Here is an 18,918-nt window from a genome sequence, read left to right on the forward strand (position 1 = left end):
TTATTTCGCAAGGTTGAAAGGTAACCTTGAGAGCTTGTTAAGGGGGAGTACTTCACTTCCGTACGTTTAAGATCTGTGCAAACGTTTCCAAAATCGAAAGAAAGTTTAACAAAAATCGTCTCTTCTTATGTTGTATTGTAAATCAAGACAATTGGCGCAGTCTCCAAAGTTTTCAAATTTTACTTCAAATTTCTGGCATTAGATGTAGTTAGACCGGCTTTGCCCTCACAGTACAACGTCGTTATAAAGGGTGCTCCCCCCTGATTTCAATATCTATCAATAGAATTAGGGCGTAGCTATCTTGTAGATAAAAGGTCTCGGAATCAAATTCCTGTTCCAGAACGCTTGTCTTAGTTGTGCGGAGCAAAGCATCTTAGAGTTTTTTTCAAAGTGGAATCGCGCGATCCCAAGGTTTTTAGCCTGTTTGCAGGACAAGCTAAGTCATGGAGCTGGTACAGTTTTTCGGGTTGATTATCCTATTGTTCTCCGGTGTGGTTCATTCGTGGGGTCGTAATAGTTACAGAGGAGGAACCATCTCTTACAGGCCAAGTACATACTATTCAAACCGGGTAATATATACCTTTAGATAATATCTAATAACATTAATATATATCTTTTGATTTAGTATATTATTAGGCTGGATTCCCGCGATGTAATAATATTTTTAGAAAACTGAAATTTTTTGCAACTTTCTTTGGAAGTAAGTCATGCGATTTAGGGAACGCAGGCATAACCTTTTTAAGAAACGGTCCCGAAACGAACTGAAACAGGAAACGCAAGTTAAAAGATAGTCAGTTTATGCCTTGTAATCCTCCGTTGGAACTTTTCTCTCGACGTCTAAAATACTATATGTTCAGTGTTTTTTATAGCAAAAATACCCACTTCCCTACGATTAAATGCTATGAAACTTGAGAACTTTTTCACGGCCGCCAATTTTTTTGTGGGCAATGGCGGGCGATGAGAGCCCTTAATATTAGTCCATTTAGATATAGTTATTTATATTATTTAGGGACGAAAGTATCTTATTTATAGTTATATTCATACCGGAAAAATTATTTATTGTTATACAGCTATTTAAAAAAATGTTTGTGAAGGTTTTGTTGTATGTTATACCAAGCCCGAAATGTATTGTGGATCATACGTAATTAATGTCAGCACAGAAAAAAATGCGCCCAAACACGCGCAGACAAGATTTGCGGGCAATTCCGAGAGTCCATATCGTAGTGATGTAATTGCATTTACATCGCCCATGTGGCATTTCGGGCTAAAATATTTGTTTTTGTTGTGACAGCTAGTGACAATTGGTGGTGGTGGTGATGGTGGTGGTGTTATTGTTGTTATTATCGTTGTTATTATCGTCGTCATTATCATCATCATTATTATTATTATCCATTTTTTGACAAAGACCTTACGAGTGCTGTTGGTTGTGTAACGCGTTGCACATTTGTTCCAGCCAGCCAGACATTTTACCGTTAAAAAAGCTTTCCAGTTGTAAGGTAACGCATTACTTTTTATCTTTTAGGTCGAATTCAGATACCGATTGGCGTTTGACTCGTGGTATGTTTCCTGTTCCGCTGGAAATATTGGACATCGTGTTACATGGACCTACTCGCAATCTTCACCTTGGTCTGTGACAAAATTTTCCTATTATGGTTCTTCTTCTGGTACATATTACAGCATTAGTTCCAGCAATGGGATTTTATGCAACAGTTTCAACAGTGAAGAAGGCTGGATCGAGGGAAACAGCTCGTTTACTTTTCGACCCGGATACGACATAAAGTTGATAGCTAAGTAAGTCAAATATAAAATACGCCTATTGTAAATAGCCATACAAATCGGCCGCTTATGCTAATCACCATCACCATCATCCTCTCCATCATTATCATCATTATCATCATCATCATCATCATCATCCCTATCATCATCATCACCATCATCATTCCTCATCATTATCATCATCATCACCATCACCATCATCATTACCATCACCACCATCATCATCACCATCATCATCATCATTACCATCATTATCATCATCACCATCATTATCATCACCATCATTATCAATATCACCACCATCATCACCATCATCATTATCATCATCATCATCACCATCATCATCATCATCATCATCAACATCATCATCATCACCATCATCACCATCACCACCATCATCATCATCATCATCATCACCATCATTATCATTATCATCATCACCATCATCATCATTATCATCATCACCACCATCATCGTCATCACCATCGTCATTATCATCATCATCACTATCATCATTATCATCGTATACATACATGCATACATACATATACTCATTTTCTTTCGGATACATAGTCTTCATTACACATCTCTATCATCGTTGTGTCGGATTGTACTTTCTTCGAGTGTTTTCTCCGGGTTCTCCGGTTTTCCTCCCTCCATAAAAATCGAATTCCATTTGGTGTGGAGTGCCTAAGCGACTGATCAATCACTACCTACAATTGACGTAAAGTAAATTTGCATTTTTATATTTCACGTTTTAGAGCAATGAGAAATAGTGCAATGATAACAATACAGTGGAAGATTTGATGGAGCATTTTAAAAACAAATTATTTTGTCTATCGACAGAACCTATAACTATGGATACTGGATACGTAATGTCTCTAGAGTTGATGGTTACGGAAGCATGCTACTGAGTGCGACGGTCAACGCATCTGCCAACGGTGTCTTTAACAACTCTTCGCCAGTCTCCACGCTACCACTGACGGTCTACGTAGATCTAGGTAGCCCATCAGTCATTAAAATACCTGTTGAAGATCCTGATGGTGACATAGTGCGTTGTCGTTATGCCAGCTACCAGGAATGTTACAGAGGATTGTGTACTTACTTTCCTTATGGAGTACTAGACGAGGTAAGCTAATAGGAATGTTACAGAGGAATGTGTACTTACTTTCCTTATGGAGTACTAGACGAGGTAAGCAACCAGGAATGTTACAGAGGAATGTGTACTTACTTTCCTTATGGAGTACTAGACGAGGTAAGCTAATAGGAATGTTACAGAGGAATGTGTACTTACTTTCCTTATGGAGTACTAGACGAGGTAAGCTAACAGGAATGTTACAGAGGAATGTGTACTTACTTTTCTTGTGGAGTACTAGACGAGGTAAGCAACCAGGAATGTTACAGAGGATTGTGTACTTACTTTCCTTATGGAGTACTAGACGAGGTAAGCTTACAGGAATGTTACAGAGGAATGTGTACTTACTTTCCTTATGGAGTACTAGACGAGGTAAGCTACCAGGAATGTTACAGAGGAATGTGTACTTACTTTCCTCATGGAGTACTAGACGAGGTAAGCTTACAGGAATGTTACAGAGGAATGTGTACTTCTTTGTGATCATTTTCAGGGGAATTGTATTCTCAGCTATAATGGCACTGGTTATGTAAATCAACTCTTGCCAATCATCTTGAAGCTTGAAGATTATCCTTCAGGGACGACGCAGTTTGATTCGTCTAACGTTTTGGGCTCCGTGGATCTGCAGTTTGTAGTACACATCACAAATGATACTGGTAAATAGCGAAATGAGTATTTTAACTTAGATATTGCTATTTTTGGTCTCAATTTGAGACAGTAAATGTCTTGTTGAAAAAATAAAAAGCAAGCAAACGATTAACTAGATGTAGCAGCAGCACAACACAACAGTATCAAAAACAGAAACAACAGTAACGACAGCAACAACAGCAACAGCAACAACAACAGTAGTAGCATAGTTGCAACAACGATGAAATAGCAAAGACGAAAGAGGCATTTTTGCAAGTGCACTGATTGCATGTTGTTTTTTTCACTTAATAGACATTTTTGATTTACAACAAGAGAATATTCTCTTGTTTACAATTAGTGATTCGTCAGAAAAGCGTTCTACCGAGCGGTTTTGGCTTTATTATTTTATTTTATTTACGTTTAACAGTTCGCATTCAAGGTGGAGGGTTCTCAGGTCGATTACAAGTTCTTCATAATGGAGTATGGGGTACAGTGTGTGATGATGACTGGTCCATGAACAACACCCACGTGGTTTGTCGTCAGCTTGGCTTTGCTGGTGCCCTTTCTTATCGTGGCAGTGGAGGAGGAACAGGACAGATATGGCTTGATGATGTACGATGTTCTGGCAACGAGAGTGCTATTCAACAGTGTAGACATCGTGGATGGGGAAGGCACAACTGTGGTCATCATGAAGACGTCTTTGTATCCTGCTATCGTGATGGTAATTTCATGTATTACTAGAATATAAATAATAACCCCGTTGGGTGATATTTGCAATGATGTCAGTGGTCCAGTTTAAGGTTAACGACAAAAATCTCGATATGACTGTAAAATGATGTTTTTTTTTTTTCATTTCAAACCTTAAAGTGGTTTTAATATATTCGTTGTTTGCTGCATCCAAAATCCTATATCTTTATTTGCAATAAAAACGCTTATAACAACAGTAGCACCAACAACAGTAGCACCAACAATAGCATCAATAGGAGTAGTAAACACAACAGTAATATTTGCATTATCAGGTTTGGTTTACGATGCTTAATTCAGAAAGATATTGTTGTACTGAACACTCTTCGATTTGTATTCATCGTGTACTGTTCTTACTGCTCGAGGGAATCAAGGGTGGTGTTACAGAAATATACGCTCGCCTCTCACCTCTGGGATCTTGGGCTCGATTCGAAGTTAAGGTTTTGCTCCGCGAGGGTTTTCGAGTTTTGCTACCTTTGCAAAGCCTAACAAGCTAATTCATTTGATCTGTGAGTTAGCCATGTCCTTTCTTTGATAAGCCCAGAGGTTGTTTCAGGGTTCCATCTGTGAGTTAGCCGTGCCCTGACATAGATCATCCCAGAGGTTGTTTCAGGGTTCAATGTGTGAGTTAGCCATGCCCTGACTTAGATCAGCCCAGAGGTTGTTTCAGGGTATCTATAAACTTAGTTGTTTCCTGTTTCACAGTTCGCATTCAAGGAGGGGGGTTCTCTGGTCGATTACAAGTTCTTCATAATGGAGTATGGGGTACAGTGTGTGGTGATATCTGGTCCATGACCAACACCCACGTGGTTTGTCGTCAGCTTGGCTTTGCTGGTGCCCTTTCTTATCATGGCAGAGGAGGAGGAACAGGACAGATATGGCTTGATGATGTACAATGTTCTGGCAGCGAGAGTGCTATTCAACAGTGTAGACATAGTGGATGGGGAATTCACAACTGTCATCATATTGAAGACGTCTTTGTGACATGCTATCGTGATGGTAATTTCATGTTTTGCTAGAATATACATAATGTTCCCGTTCGGATGGGAGAAAAAAAAACCCTTAACGCTCAAGGTAAGAGGGTCGATTCTAAATGCATTATAGTGAATAAAATCATTTGTTTTCAAGAATGCAGCAACTACACTGTGCTCAACGCACCAGACCGTGCACAAGGATACCGGGGAATAAAGAACAAATGCGACAGGTATATCACTCCAGCATGGTACCGCTTCATGGGTGATGCAGGCACTGCCATAGCAACATCTTGTGTCCCTGTACGTCACTGTGGTACTGCTGCTCCAGGATGGATGACTGGTTCTCATCCTACCCAAGCCGACGGTGTCGTGACTCGTACGGTGTGCTTTAACTGGAATACCACCTGCTGTTCGCGTTCCAATTCAATTCGTGTTAAAAACTGTGGAGAATTCTACGTTTACCTTCTACGTGGACATAAAGATTGTGCCCTGCGTTACTGTGGTAACAATACCGGTAAGAAGTCTAGCTTCTAAAGCAATAACGTTAGAAATTAAAATATTTTAGATGCTTGAGGGAGAGGGAGAGGGAGAGGGAGAGGGAGAGGGAGAGGGAGAGGGAGAGGGAGAGGGAGTGGGAGAGGGAGAGGGTGAGGGTGAGGGAGAGGGAGAGAAAGGAGGAATAAACAATAGACAAATTACGATTACAGATCGATATTATATCAATATTTAGATTTCTACATATGATATTCTTCACTTCTGGTAATATCTGTGCTTTAACGTGGAGGGGGGTGGGCGGGGGATTTTAGCATTTGTAAACTTGGAGGACTTTGGAGGTTACAAGGGTATCTTGATTTCTGGTTGCAGGCCGTAGAATAGTCAGATTGCATATTAATTGCCCCCCAGTCAATTCCCAAAAGTCACGTGATTAATCGTTGGCAATTTTCTGTTTCAGAAAGCAACAATACCTGTGTCAGCAGTCCTTGTCGTAATGGAGCCACTTGTATCGATACAGATTATGGCTACAACTGTACCTGTCCTTATGGATACACTGGTAGACGCTGTGAAACCGGTAGGTTTATGTTATTAATCATAAAATATCTGACGCTGATTGGCTGGCTAACGTGCTTATATCAAGGGACACAAACATGCGAAGAGCGCTCAAGATTTGGAGACAAGACGAACATCAAAATATGCGAGAAATGATTTTTTTTCCCCGATTTCGAATGCTGTCTGTTTCCGCTAAGGTATTTTAGGTCTTTAATATTTTCAGCTTTTTTAAATTTCGAGGTAATATTCCTGCAGGCATTTGGAATAGATAACGCATACCCATGGTCAACTATAATGGCTTTCCTAAACTGAAAAATATATATGATATCAAAATTTAATGGTGGATGACGTCATACCCAATAATATGCTCTGGGTCATGTGACCATTTTCTTGCATCGCTTGACCTTTTTGATGCATACTTTAAGTAGTGGTACTCAAGGATCCTTAATATGGTTGATGTTTGTTTGTTTTAAAATCATCTTCTTAAAATCTATTTTGCACTATAAATGTTTGACTTGTATAAAGTCATTATCTTTGCTCCATGATTCCTAGCGAGGTTCAAGGTCGGGTCATATGCTTGTCTGATATGACAACATTTTTGTTAGTTGCAGTTGCCAAGGCGACCAACTGCTGGCACACAGCTGTTAGCATTCATTACACAGTTGGACCATCTACCATCACAGTTACACAAAGCGATGCTAACAGTATCATGACCGAGGTACATTTAGTAACTCTATTGTCGAGAGATTTCTACTTCTCCTCCTCTTTATTATCTTGTGCCTTTATTTAGAGAGTGTCACGTGACAGTCAAGCACTGACAAATGTGTCCTTTGTTTAGCATCTCTAAATGAGATCAATTGGGCCGCCATTTTACGTTGTCATGCAAACCAGTAATTTGTGGAAATATAAAATTAGATGAATTTTGGCCAAGACTTATTCTGGAATATCAGCTTCTGCTTAAAGTGGACATCAAATCCAAACATCTATATATGCTTTCCGTAATAGGTACTGAATCATGGTACCAGTCAACTCTTGTGCTCAGGTCTAACACTCAAGTTACTCAAGGTTACCATAGCATCCCCAGCCAATCGTTACGTCATTACAGGAAGCTTTGGGGTCATGTATGGTGAAATGAATTCGACTCAGAAACAGACTGCTTCGTCCTGTCTTGGGAATGCTGCGATATTTATGGCTATAATCCTCAGGCCTGACTATTATACTAGTCCCTTGAAAGGAACATATTGGGCAGATCGTGCCTCGTTAACAAATTACAAGGACAGTACTTGCTGTAGAGATGGGTTGGTCTCGTTTAATGAAACATGTGGTATGTGTGTTCTTTTCCAAGATGTCAAAATGTTTTTTCTTTCCTCTTCCTTATACCTCTTCCTTTTCACCTTTTTTATTTGTGTGATTTGTCAACGATTTGAAATCATTCTTTGCGAAAAAACTTGAAAATCACACTGTGACCTTGACGTTACTTTGGCAGCGCCAGGTTGCTAGGTTGGCATCACGAAAACCGAGAAAAGAATAAACTTTGTTGTTAACTTCTATGTTAATTCAATCCAAAGCAATGTTGGATCAATGTTGGTCGACCAGGTGTACCTTGATGGTGCCTTCCTTATGAATTATGAATGATTTGAGAAAGGGGAGGGGGGGGGGGGGGGGGAGGATGGGGGGAATTGTTGAAATGGTAATAAGATGGTTATTGAATGTACATATTGCTCATTGTAAGGATAGATAAATGGTATTGCATCAAATCGTGGCCCAAAAGATTCCGTACATCTTTGAGTAAATAAACACAGGTATGACGAGATAATTTTCTTTCCTAATATGAGAAACCACATTTCTAATTCACTTAGGCATCAGCCCGTGTAACAGTAACCCTTGTCGTAACAGAGGTACTTGTCAGGGTGGTGTTGGCTGGTACAGATGTTCGTGTCCTTATGCATACACTGGACAACAATGTCAGACTTGTAAGTAACAGTCATACAATATATAGACCAATGTTGTATTTGACGCTACAGTTGATGCGCAACTGAAATCATTAGACTAGTTTAACTGAAAAAATGCTATTCTAATATGAGATAATCTGATTCATTTTGAATCTAGACATGTACCCGTGTAACAGTGGTCCTTGCCGTAACGGGAGTACTTGCCATAATTATTATTGGCATAATAGAGGATATTACTGTTCGTGTCCTAGAGGATACACTGGACAACAATGTCAGACTAGTAAGTAACACTCAAGCAACAGAGCATTTTATTTGACGCTACAGTTGATTCCCAATTGAAATAATTAGACCGGTTTAACGGGAATGCTTCTATTCTAACTGATAACCTATTCATCTTGAATCTAGACATGTACCCGTGTAACAGTGGCCCTTGTCGTAATTTTTTTTTTTGATTCTGATTTCTTTTGGTTACCTTTTTTTTCTTTTTGGTTCTGCAAATTATTGCCTGTGCACCTCCCTGCAAGATCCCTAGTTACGCCATTCAGTTGGTAATAAAATAAAAATTAAAAAAAAAAAAAAAAACGATAAATGGTCCGATTTTATTCGATGTGCACCCTCCCTGTAAAAGTTCTGGTTGCGGCCCTGTCCACATAGGCATGTACCCGTGTAACAGTAACCCTTGTCGTAACGGAGGCACTTGTTACAATAAAGGGTTTAATAGAGGATATCATTGTTCGTGTCATTATGGATACACTGGGCAATAGTGTCAGACTAGCAAGTAACAATAACATTGTATATGACGCCACAGTTGATGCCCAACTAACACCATTAGACCGGTTTAACTGGAAAAATGCTATTCTAATATGAGAGATACTATTCATTTTGAATCTAGATTTGCATCAGTGTAACAATAACCCTTGTCGTAACGGAGGTACTTGCCGGGGTGGTCATGACTGGTATTACTGCTCTTGTCCAAGTGGATACAGTGGCAGACAATGTGAATCAAGTAAGTTGAGCACAGATTTGGTGCTTTTTATATAATTTCAGACCACGTGCCATGCATTCCCTTGAGAATATTTTTTTTATTTAGCGGATGAGCATGAGAAGACACATGAATAGGGATACAACTCAAATAAAGAATCTTATTCTCAAGACCACGTGTCATTCCCTAGAGTATTATTTCTTTGTTTAATGGTTGCACATGAGAAGTCAAATGAATATGGATACAACTCAAATAAAGAATCTTATTCTCAATGGAATGACTCGTGGTCTGAAATGGGAAAACATTACGCCCAAGTCGAAGAGGTCTATACGTCCACCATCACTACCATTATGACCACCACTACCACGACTACCACCATCACCACCATGACTACCACCACCATCACCACAACTACACTACAAACAACAAAAACCTTATATCAACCACAACCGTTAATGAGGCCACATTTTCCATTCCAGACCTTAAAACAAATGTAACTTGCGGCGAGAATTACATGCAAATTGACTTGGAGGACTCGTACTTCTCTGACATTGATTGGCGTAATCTGCACCTGAACGACCCATCATGTAGAGCGACAAAGACACCTGGCACAAGGAGACTTCGTGCACCTCTGGACCGATGTGGTACGACGTACACAGAAAACCAGAAAACAATCACATTCTGGAACGAGGTAAATCATTTGAATCGTATCTTCAGCAGAAAAAAAAACCCCTAGCGAATAAGAAGGGAACTTGAATATTATAGAAACTGTGTGAAACACGTACGTTTGTAACCATACCGTTGTTTCGAACGTGTATTGTTTTTACTCCAACTCTACGATTCCGGCGTACCGTGAGCGGTTTAACTTTTTGTATTTATGGAAAATAAACTTGTTATCACCACAGTATAAATTATTGTCATTGACCAGCCAAATACATTGCGTATTTTTAACAAATTGACATCAGTTTTTTGTGTCTGTCCTCTTATTGATGAGAAATAGGCAATCATCACGCGATAAATTTTTACAGCCAATAAGCGCGCGAGAAATTTGTATAGCCAATCAGTGCACGAGAAATTTGTATAGCCAATCAGCACGCGAGAAATTTGTATAGCCAATCAGCACGCCAGAAATTCGTATAGTCAATCAGCGCGCGAGAAATTCGTAAGTTATCGTAAATTGTATGTATGAATCGCAGGTGAAGACTGACAACCGCTACCAATCAGTAGTGAATGGTGTGACTATCACACGTGACATAAATCTTCTCCTACGGTTCTTCTGTTCGTATGAACGAAGCCGTTTTGTCAGTGCGTCCTTTTCACCATCAAAGAAGACAGTGGTTGCGTCTGAAGGTATTGGAATTTGATGGAAATTATTGTCTTGCGCAGAACATCGCGTCCTTAAGTTTTGTTAAATTGGAATTAGGAAATGTTGATTTTTACGGAGGGAGGAAAGTGGAGAACTCAGATAAAAACCAAGATGAGCACCTCAGAGACGTATCCAGGATTTTCCGAATTGGGAAGGGGAGGGAGGGGGGGGGCATGACCAAAGCCCCCGAAACACCGAACCACCGAACCTAGAAAGAGCAGATTACAATTATTGTCGACAGGGAAGTTTAAAGGAACTGAGTTCAAAACTTGCGAAAATATGATTTTTGAAATGTATGAAATCCAGTTGAAGTTCTTGATCTCTTTTCACAGGATCCTATGGCAACTTCACCTTCTCCATGGATTTCTACCAGACTTCTAGCTATTTAAAACCTTACTCAGTTTTCGCTTACCCAGTGGTTGTCTACCCAAACCAGCCTCTGTGGGTTCAGTATGAAGTCAAGAATACCAACGCTGATCTGGTCGTGTTTGCTGAGAATTGTCGTGCTACGCCTTCTAATGATCCCAATGCGACTCCACAGCACGTGTTTCTACAGAGAGGGTAAGGGACTCACTCACCTCAGCTTAGTGTCAACAAATCTTTGACATCTTTAACTTAAAACTGATATTCAAACACCTGATAAGACATTTTACTCTTTTGACAGATGCGTGCGCGACTCAACCATGAATTATTGGTACAACCCAAACAGTAAAGTCCAGCGGTTCTCCATCAGATCGCTTCGTTTTGTGTATTCCAACACCTTCCTGGTGTATCTACACTGTGAGCTGATTGTCTGTCATCGTAACACAAACAACTCAAGGTGCACACAAGGTTGTATCAGCAGCTCCAGAGTACGTCGAGAAGCTGCTGACGGCTCCACAGCATATGACTTGTCTGCTGGACCATTGAAAGGAGGCAAGATCAACGATAAGAGTAACAATCAACAAGGTAAGATCTTAGTAAATGGCTCTAGGTCCAGCCCTCTGGGTCTGTTGGTCCAGGTCTATCAAGGTCAGTAGGTCTAGCCCTCTAAGTCTGTTGGTCCAGGTCTATCAAGGTCTGTAGTTATAGCCCTCTGGGTCTGTTGGTCCAGGTCTATCAAGGTCAGTAGGTCTAGCCCTCTAAGTCTGTTGGTCCAGGTCTATTGAGGTCTGTAAATCAATGCCCATTAGGAGTTCGTGTAAAAATATAATTTGATTTCCTGTTTTGACAGGATTATCAAAGTCCAAGCAACTCATTGGTGGACTAGGAGGCGTTGGCGGGTTGTTCTTTCTCTTCACAATACTCCTCTTGGTCATAGTCTATCGTAACCGCAGGCGTGGCCAAAACAACAAACAAACCAGCATCGCTCTGGATGTTACTGTCAACTCGTATGAGCAGGTAAACGTGGACAGCGACGAGAAGAATGAAAGTGAAATCTAGATTGACAGCATGAGAAAGAAGGGGAGAAAACTGTTCTATACCTTAAACACAAAATAGGGCTCTCCTATCCTTGTCATGTGTCAATTGTCTAGTCTTTTTTCCTTGTGTACCCTTTAGAGGGGCTATCCCCTTCTCCCTCTCCTCTCCTACAAATCTATAAACACTGATATAACATTAAGCTTTGATTCAGAAATAATGGGAATAATCCATAGCATAATTTTGCAGACAATTTTAGTGTGTTAGGCTTTGTAGAGTGTTACCAAAGGTTTTCTATATGAGATAAAACTAATGGTAACTTTCTAAAAATGTACGATGATGATATTTGCATATGATTTTTTCTGCTACAGTTTTTGATTTTACATTAAATTTCTTACGTAGTCTGTAGGTTGTAGATAAAATATTATTATAATAATATGTTTGTCTATGCCATTCATGAAGCGTTAGACAGTGAAATCCCGGTAGCGCAAAAGGAGAAAGAGTTAAAAAAACCATGGGAATCAAGTGAACTATTAGATCTAATCAAGAATTCTGACAACTCTAAAGAGCAACGTGATAAGATTAAGAAGTTAAAATTAAAGCTCAAAAATGAATATTATGAGAAAAAGGCAAATGAACTGAATGATGCTAGTAATGCAAGAAAAGTTGAACGTGAGTTTGCTCTCTCAAAGAATTACAGTATGATCCCAAAGTTACAGAATAGGGTTGAAATTAAACCCTCTGACCTTAAAAGTTATTTTGAAGATCACTTCAAGAAGAGAGCTGACATTGAAATGCCTGCAGAGCTTGCAAATTCTGAGAAATATCCAGATTTATTTAATGACCGGAAAATAGAAATTAATTCCAATCCACCTGAAAAAGAAGAAATTATATCTGCTCTTAAGAGTTTTAATAATGGGAAGAGCTTTGGCACCGACAATATACCACCTGAAGGGTTGAAGTATGGAATCCACTCAAATCATCTAATTACAGCTCTCTGGATGTTATTAAATAGTATCTGGTTAACAATGACGATTCCTGCTGATTGGCTAAAGCTTTCCATCACCTGTCTCCATAAGAAAGGAGGTAAACATCAAGCAAGTAATTACCGTGCACTGTCAGTGGGCTCTAACATCTCTAAGATTTTGTCAAAGATAATTATCACACGACTGAAAGAATGCTATGAGGAAAATATTTCAAAGGCTCAGTTTGGCTTCAGAAGGGATAGATCAACGACTGATTTTTCTACTACGACAGATAATAAAGAACACTGAAGGTGGTATAATTGCACTGTATATTGATTTAACAGCTGCATTTGACAAGGTACCCAGACATATTATGTATGAAGTTCTGAAAGTTAGAACTGGATGTGAGAAGTTAATTGATATTCTATGGTTATTGTATGATGGAACAATCGGGAAAATATGTGGAGATAAAACTGATTTTCCTATTGAAGCAGGGACCAGACAAGGTGGTGTGGAAAGTCCTCCAGTATTCAATTGGTTCTTTGACTGGGTACTCAAGGTCGCTGCCCGTGAAATTGACCAACGCTTTCCAAATGGATGGGGAATACCATGTACATATACAATCGCTAATGCATGTCATCAACGGAGTACTGGACGAATGAATGGTGTGGAGATAATTAAATGGCTTTTATATGCTGATGATGTTGTTGTGCTGTCAAAGGATCTTACTGATCTACAGGAGATACTGGAAATTATCCATGGAACATGCTTAAGATATGGGCTTGAGTTAAGTTTTAAGAAAACCAAAACACAGGTATTTCATGATGCGCAGCTTATGGAAAAGAAGAGCTTATTAAATATATCAGGACATGATATTGAAAATGTAAAAGAGTTCAAGTATCTTGGTCATATGTTTTATAGTGATCAGAAGGAAAGTTTTGTCGATAACAGAATATTAAGTGCAACAGGAAAATTCCACGAGCTCAAGAACGTCCTTACAGATCATAAAGTATCTATGAATACACGCAGAAAACTCTTGGAATCCTGTATCAGATCCAGACTTACTTACTGTACTGAGGCTGAACTACCAAATGAAGATGAACTGAAAAAGCTTGAATCCTGTTGGTTTGGTCTACTAAGAAGAATGGTACGGAATGGCTGGGAAAGGAAAATGAATAGTGACGGAGAAGAAACGTTTGCCTTTAAATATAGGAACTTAGACCTGGAGAGAATAGTGGGAACCCTGGCACTTCATGATTTTATATACATACGCTACTTGAAGTACATTGCACATGTTTGTAGAAGACCAAATTCAAATTTAACGAAACAGTTGCTGTTTGCAATTCCATCTGCTAAATATGTTAGAGATCCATGGATCAAAATTAGTCAACTTCTTAATGTTGATAAACACCAAGCTAAGAAATCTACACAAGACAGAAAAGTTCTAAAAGGACTACTACATCAGAACTTTGGCTCTGTGTAGACTATATAGTCCCTGCTGATCAACTTATAGTTGGAAATAGCGGAATGACACTGATACTGATACTGTTTGTGAAAAGTAGCTTTTTTACCCTTAATATTTTAATTATAAAGGAAAATAAAGAGTGATAAGGTAAAGCCATATTTATTGTTCCATCTTTGAGTTTGTTTTCAAAGGAAACCAGTTATTTTGTTTACAATTTGAAATTTTAGTAACTTTTCAGTGAAAAAACAAGTTGTAAAAGACGTTTCACTGTCTTCTCGACAACATCATCAGGTCGTATGAAAAATGTTGTCAAGATGACAGCAAAACTTTGTCTTTTACAACTAGTTTTCTTACTGAATTGTATACCTAAACGTAACTTTTTGCAGTAAGAAACAAGATGATAAACAATTTTCACAGGATTTTGATTCCAATGATAAAAACATGGATTCAAAGGTTAATATTTATTGTTATTTTGAGTGTCGTGCAGAAGTTTAAATCTCAATCTATACATTAAATAAACCATCCCACATCTCCCCACAAACCCCTTAATTTGTGAGTATTTTCCTTAAACTAGAGTACAAACACTAAAAGTGTGCAACACTTTGCACTATTTAGTAGTAAATTAAATTAAACAATAAAAAACAATAGGATTAGCATAATTTAGCAGTATTTAGTGGTATTTATGTTGCACACTTATAGTGTTTGTACTCTGCTATACAGTACTAGGTTATAAGGCTTGGATATTTGATGAATAATTTATTCTAAAGGTTTGGTGTCCAGATCTACTTCCATTCTTGTTAAGATATTATCCCATTCAATGAATTGCTTTGATAACATGGAAACCTGTGGATGGTTGGTCAAGGAGAACATACAGAATACTTATGGATTACTTTACATGTAACTAATACTGTCTGATGATTAAAGAGTGTGACTGCATAATGGACGAATGAATGAAAGACTTGTGGGAAACGGAAAAAATCAGAGAGAAAAAACAGAAGAAGGAAAGGAAGAAAGAAAGAATGAAAGGAAGGAAGGAAGGAAGCAAGCAAGCAAGAAAGATAGAATGCAAGGAAGGAACGAAGGAAGGAACGAAGGAAGGAACGAACAAAGGAACGAAGGAAGGAAGGAAGGAACGAATGAAGGAAGGAATAAAGAAATACATACGAAAATAAACAGCAAGAGACAAAAAATGAGAGGGAATAAAAAACAGAAAAAAAAAAATTTGGGAAGCATTTGATCTGAACTGCTTTCCAAATCCATTGACCTCCCAAATTACTTCCTTTTCTCCATCCTCTCTGTTCACATACTAACATACCAAGAACTGAAAGGATACAATATTGTTGTAATGAGAAAGAAGCTTGTTAAGTTGTGAACTTGTATGTTCTGTTTCTTCCTATCAAACAGAAAACAAATTATTCAAACAGAATTACTGGAAGGAAAAAACAGAACAAATGTAATACAGTTGTAGGCCTCTTTACCTTAGGTATAAAGTTTTCCCATTTCAGACAATGTGTCATTCTCTTGAGAAAAAGATTTTTTATTTGATTTTTTCCAGACTCATGTGTCTTCTTATGCACAACCATTAAACAAAGAAATGGTACTCAAGGGAATGACATGTGGTTTAAAATGGGAAAATATTATGTGCAAGCTAAAAGGGTCTATTGGGAGCCCTGTGGCGTTACTTTGGGGTACAAATGTTGGGGTTCCTGTGGTACTACATTGTTGTGACATACCTGGTGGTTGATTTGAACTTCGATCAATGGCTGCATCTTGGAAGACAAGGTAGGAAGATCTGCAAAACATTAACAACAATGACATCAAAAATAGTGCATTGTGTACTTTTCCACTTATTCATTCATTCATTTCTCTTTATTAATATTAACATGATAGCAATTAATTCCAACAACTGAAGATAAAGTATGAAAGGATGATAGTCTGGATATCACAACAAATGGGAATAAAGGTAAATGAAAAATGGCATAAATGGGAAAGGGAAAAATGAATACAATAAAATATTTAGAGGAAAATGAAATCAAAGAGATTGTTAGATTAAGCAGTAAAAAATGGAAAATGGTAAAAAAGTAATAATAATAATAATAATATAATATATATAATAATAATACCTTTCAGTGGTTCTGTGCTCACAATTTTTTTGAGGTCCTCGATTTCATGAAGCTTTCCACAGCATGATTGCAACTGGCTTTCACCTTGGATTTTATACAATAGTATTGGTAAATCGAATGTTAAAAAATAATAATACATGCAGCAAGTGTTCGCTCAGTCTCCTGAATCTGAGGCTTGTATTCAAGCTTTACAGGGAGGAAACCAGAGAACCTTGAGAAAACCCTTAAAGCAATGGAGAGAACCAACAAGTTACTCTACAGTTACTCACATATGACATTGAGCCTATGAAGCATATCGCTGTTGTATCACAGCGTGGGACAATCACAACAGAGCTAGGCTCCAAACTAAGTGAAAGCCCAGATATGGAATTAGAATTTAGAAGTTGATTTTTGAGGAGGGAGGAAAACCGGAGAACCCGGAGAAAAACCCTCAAAGCACAGGAGAGAACCAACAAACAACTCTACCCACATACGACATCGGCAGGACTCGAACTCGGGCCACATTGGTGAGAGGTGGTGCATTTGCAGCGCACGCCACCGGTGCTTCCCCAAAGCCTGCATGGAAATCAGACCTGGGTTTCATTGGCGAAAAGCAGTGCATCCATGCTTCAATGATTAAGACATTGCATGAATATGTTTGTAAATTAGGCCCTCGAACAAAAACCTTAGCAACATAAGATCAAATATTCCATGTATAGTCACCTGCTATGATGATATCTGCCTTGACGTCATCACTTAATGCAACTCTCTCCAGGAACTCTGTGGATAGATAGTTCTCCAGCTCCTTTACTAAAGAAAGAATTACAGCATGATTCAAATAAATAGTAATCTAAATCACACTCCATTTGATACTAAATTGACCCACCCCCTCACACCAAGTGAAAGACTATTTTTACTTGCACACTGTATTCCTATAATTATTGAATCATATAGACTAAACTTACTCTTTTCCATGTTTCTGATATTCGATAATATTTCGTAGACAACCGCTGTAGTTCATTTTGAACTCGTACCAGAGTATCTAAGCACTGTTGACAAGAATTATTCCAAGAGCAAATATCACACCAATTTATAGAGTAAGACAATATCATGACAAGATTTTATGGTCGTCTTAAAATCTAGAAAATTCAGATTTTGATTTAGGAAAAGTGATCCTAGCTTACCGATTCGTTTTGAAATTTCTTCAAATCTTCTTCATTGCTTAAAACTTTTGATTCTAGCTCGTCGATTCGTCGTTCAAGGATGGTCAACACCTCTCCCTTCTCGTCCGCCATCTTGAATCGTAAACACGCGCATGCGATCTATAATACACAGCGGTGTATAGCTTCGTTGTGACGTATTTTCGGGTCCAATAAGCCTGAAGCGAGATGACGTTATACCCCTGACTCTATACCATAATAGTTTTCAAAATTCTTTCATATTAAAATTTTTGATTCCTTAGAGAATACAGGAACAATAGTCATAATTAAAGAACAAAAGTAGTGTGAAAAGAATTATGGTCTAGAGACGGGGGTAAAACGTCATCTCGCTTCAGGCTTATTGCTTACAAAAACCCGCTAAAATAAAGCAAAAAAAGGATTTCAATGTACAAAACAAAAAATCTTGTTACGAAGAAAAGTAAAGAAAAGATCTTTATAGAAGTGCTTTTCGTTGTGGACTCGGAAGTCGTGTTTTAATACGAGTGACGTCATACGCGGGATTACTTTAGAGCTTAGTCTCCCAGAGACTCACGTCCAAGATGGCGGATCGCAGGACAAAAGTCACGTTACGTAACTAAATAAGAATAATAAATGAAAATGGCGGGTAAAAAAGCACATAATACTATCCACTGGTTCCGTAAGGGATTGCGGCTTCATGATAATCCATCGTTGAAGGAAGCCTTTGAATCTAGTGTGAATATTCGGCCTATTTATGTCCTGGATTCGGATGATGTTCAACATGGGAATATTGGGGGTCGTGAGATGGCGGTTTGTTTTGCAGTCTTGGAAGATCTTGACAGGAGTTTGAGGAAAACTGAATTCAAGGTATATATTTGTAGACCTTAATGATACTGTTTCACTGGAGTATTTCGGATAGAATATGATACCAAGTTCAATAAATAAGCTTGTAAAATACGGAGAATAAACAAGGACAAGAGAGGGATGAGAGTAAAGAAATAAAAGATTAGGAAGGATAGGATATTATTATTGAGTTTAGTGAAACTAAGCAAAGTTCTGACACCTTATAGCTTGTCTTTCGTGCTTTCTTCACTTCTTACGTGCTTTGTATTGCTAAATAAGGCATCAAAACATTTTTTCTTGATTACATTGGTGTTCTCCGTCATCACAATATTGCTGTCATTCTCGTGTTTTCTAGGTTATTTTGTGT

The 18,918-nt window shown here is 38.4% G+C and overlaps 4 protein-coding genes across 9 annotated transcripts in view; 3 read left to right on the plus strand and 1 right to left on the minus strand.

Annotated features, from left to right (window-relative positions):
- Nucleotides 1-336: 336 nt before the first annotated feature.
- On the plus strand, nt 337-14,584 carry LOC116292189 (scavenger receptor cysteine-rich domain-containing protein DMBT1-like). 6 transcript variants are annotated; one of them, XM_089032627.1, is made up of 18 exons: nt 340-569; nt 1,523-1,791; nt 2,623-2,905; nt 3,402-3,564; nt 3,963-4,256; nt 4,985-5,278; nt 5,408-5,767; nt 6,206-6,322; nt 6,906-7,018; nt 7,306-7,624; nt 8,160-8,273; nt 8,410-8,532; nt 9,145-9,258; nt 9,714-9,925; nt 10,431-10,584; nt 10,933-11,161; nt 11,265-11,548; nt 11,814-14,584. In XM_089032627.1, the coding sequence occupies exons 1-18, from the start codon at nt 444-446 to the stop codon at nt 12,020-12,022; spliced, it is 3,777 nt and encodes a 1,258-aa protein (XP_088888753.1). In that variant the 5' UTR covers nt 340-443; the 3' UTR covers nt 12,023-14,584. The 6 variants fall into 6 exon arrangements, with proteins under 6 accessions (XP_088888758.1, XP_088888754.1, XP_088888753.1 ...); XM_089032628.1 differs by lacking the exons at nt 6,906-7,018; nt 7,306-7,624 and having other exon boundaries at nt 339-569; XM_089032629.1 differs by lacking the exons at nt 340-569; nt 1,523-1,791; nt 2,623-2,905 and adding an exon at nt 3,107-3,220.
- LOC148910114 (uncharacterized) lies at nt 13,337-14,446 on the plus strand. Its single transcript, XM_089032517.1, has one exon. The coding sequence runs from the start codon at nt 13,337-13,339 to the stop codon at nt 14,444-14,446; it is 1,110 nt and encodes a 369-aa protein (XP_088888643.1).
- LOC148910115 (dynactin subunit 3-like) lies at nt 14,572-17,868 on the minus strand. The gene is made up of 7 exons (XM_089032666.1): nt 17,715-17,868; nt 17,492-17,579; nt 17,254-17,340; nt 16,552-16,635; nt 16,162-16,220; nt 15,762-15,821; nt 14,572-15,271 (listed from the first exon to the last, which is right to left on the minus strand). The coding sequence occupies exons 1-7, from the start codon at nt 17,823-17,825 to the stop codon at nt 15,185-15,187; spliced, it is 576 nt and encodes a 191-aa protein (XP_088888792.1). The 5' UTR covers nt 17,826-17,868; the 3' UTR covers nt 14,572-15,184.
- Nucleotides 17,869-18,347: 479 nt separating this feature from the next.
- The window catches only part of LOC116286709 (uncharacterized), a 68,019-nt gene continuing 67,448 nt past the window's right edge, over nt 18,348-18,918 (plus strand). The window contains exon 1 of the mRNA XM_089032518.1: nt 18,348-18,575. Within this exon, the coding sequence (XP_088888644.1) occupies nt 18,348-18,575 (228 nt within the window). The remainder of the gene's footprint in view (nt 18,576-18,918) is intronic.

This window comes from Actinia tenebrosa, unplaced genomic scaffold, assembly GCF_029948245.1.
Source record: "Actinia tenebrosa isolate PJP-AT-01 unplaced genomic scaffold, QUT_ActTen_1.0 PGA_scaffold1__47_contigs__length_23844297, whole genome shotgun sequence".
Lineage (NCBI taxonomy): Eukaryota > Metazoa > Cnidaria > Anthozoa > Actiniaria > Actiniidae > Actinia > Actinia tenebrosa.

Bases quoted from the DNA above. Each gene is read 5' to 3' on its own strand.
- LOC116292189 (XM_089032627.1), top strand. From the start codon at position 444: ATGGAGCTGGTACAGTTTTTCGGGTTGATTATCCTATTGTTCTCCGGT. The intron at 1,792-2,622 runs GTAAGTCAAATA...GTCTATCGACAG, and splicing joins GACATAAAGTTGATAGCTAA to AACCTATAACTATGGATACT. The intron at 5,768-6,205 runs GTAAGAAGTCTA...TTTCTGTTTCAG, and splicing joins TTACTGTGGTAACAATACCG to AAAGCAACAATACCTGTGTC.
- LOC148910114 (XM_089032517.1), top strand. From the start codon at position 13,337: ATGTATGAAGTTCTGAAAGTTAGAACTGGATGTGAGAAGTTAATTGAT.
- LOC148910115 (XM_089032666.1), bottom strand. From the start codon at position 17,825: ATGGCGGACGAGAAGGGAGAGGTGTTGACCATCCTTGAACGACGAATC. The intron at 17,580-17,714 runs GTAAGCTAGGAT...TCTTGTCAACAG, and splicing joins AGAAATTTCAAAACGAATCG to TGCTTAGATACTCTGGTACG. The intron at 17,341-17,491 runs GTTTAGTCTATA...TTCTTTCTTTAG, and splicing joins AGAAACATGGAAAAGAGTAA to TAAAGGAGCTGGAGAACTAT.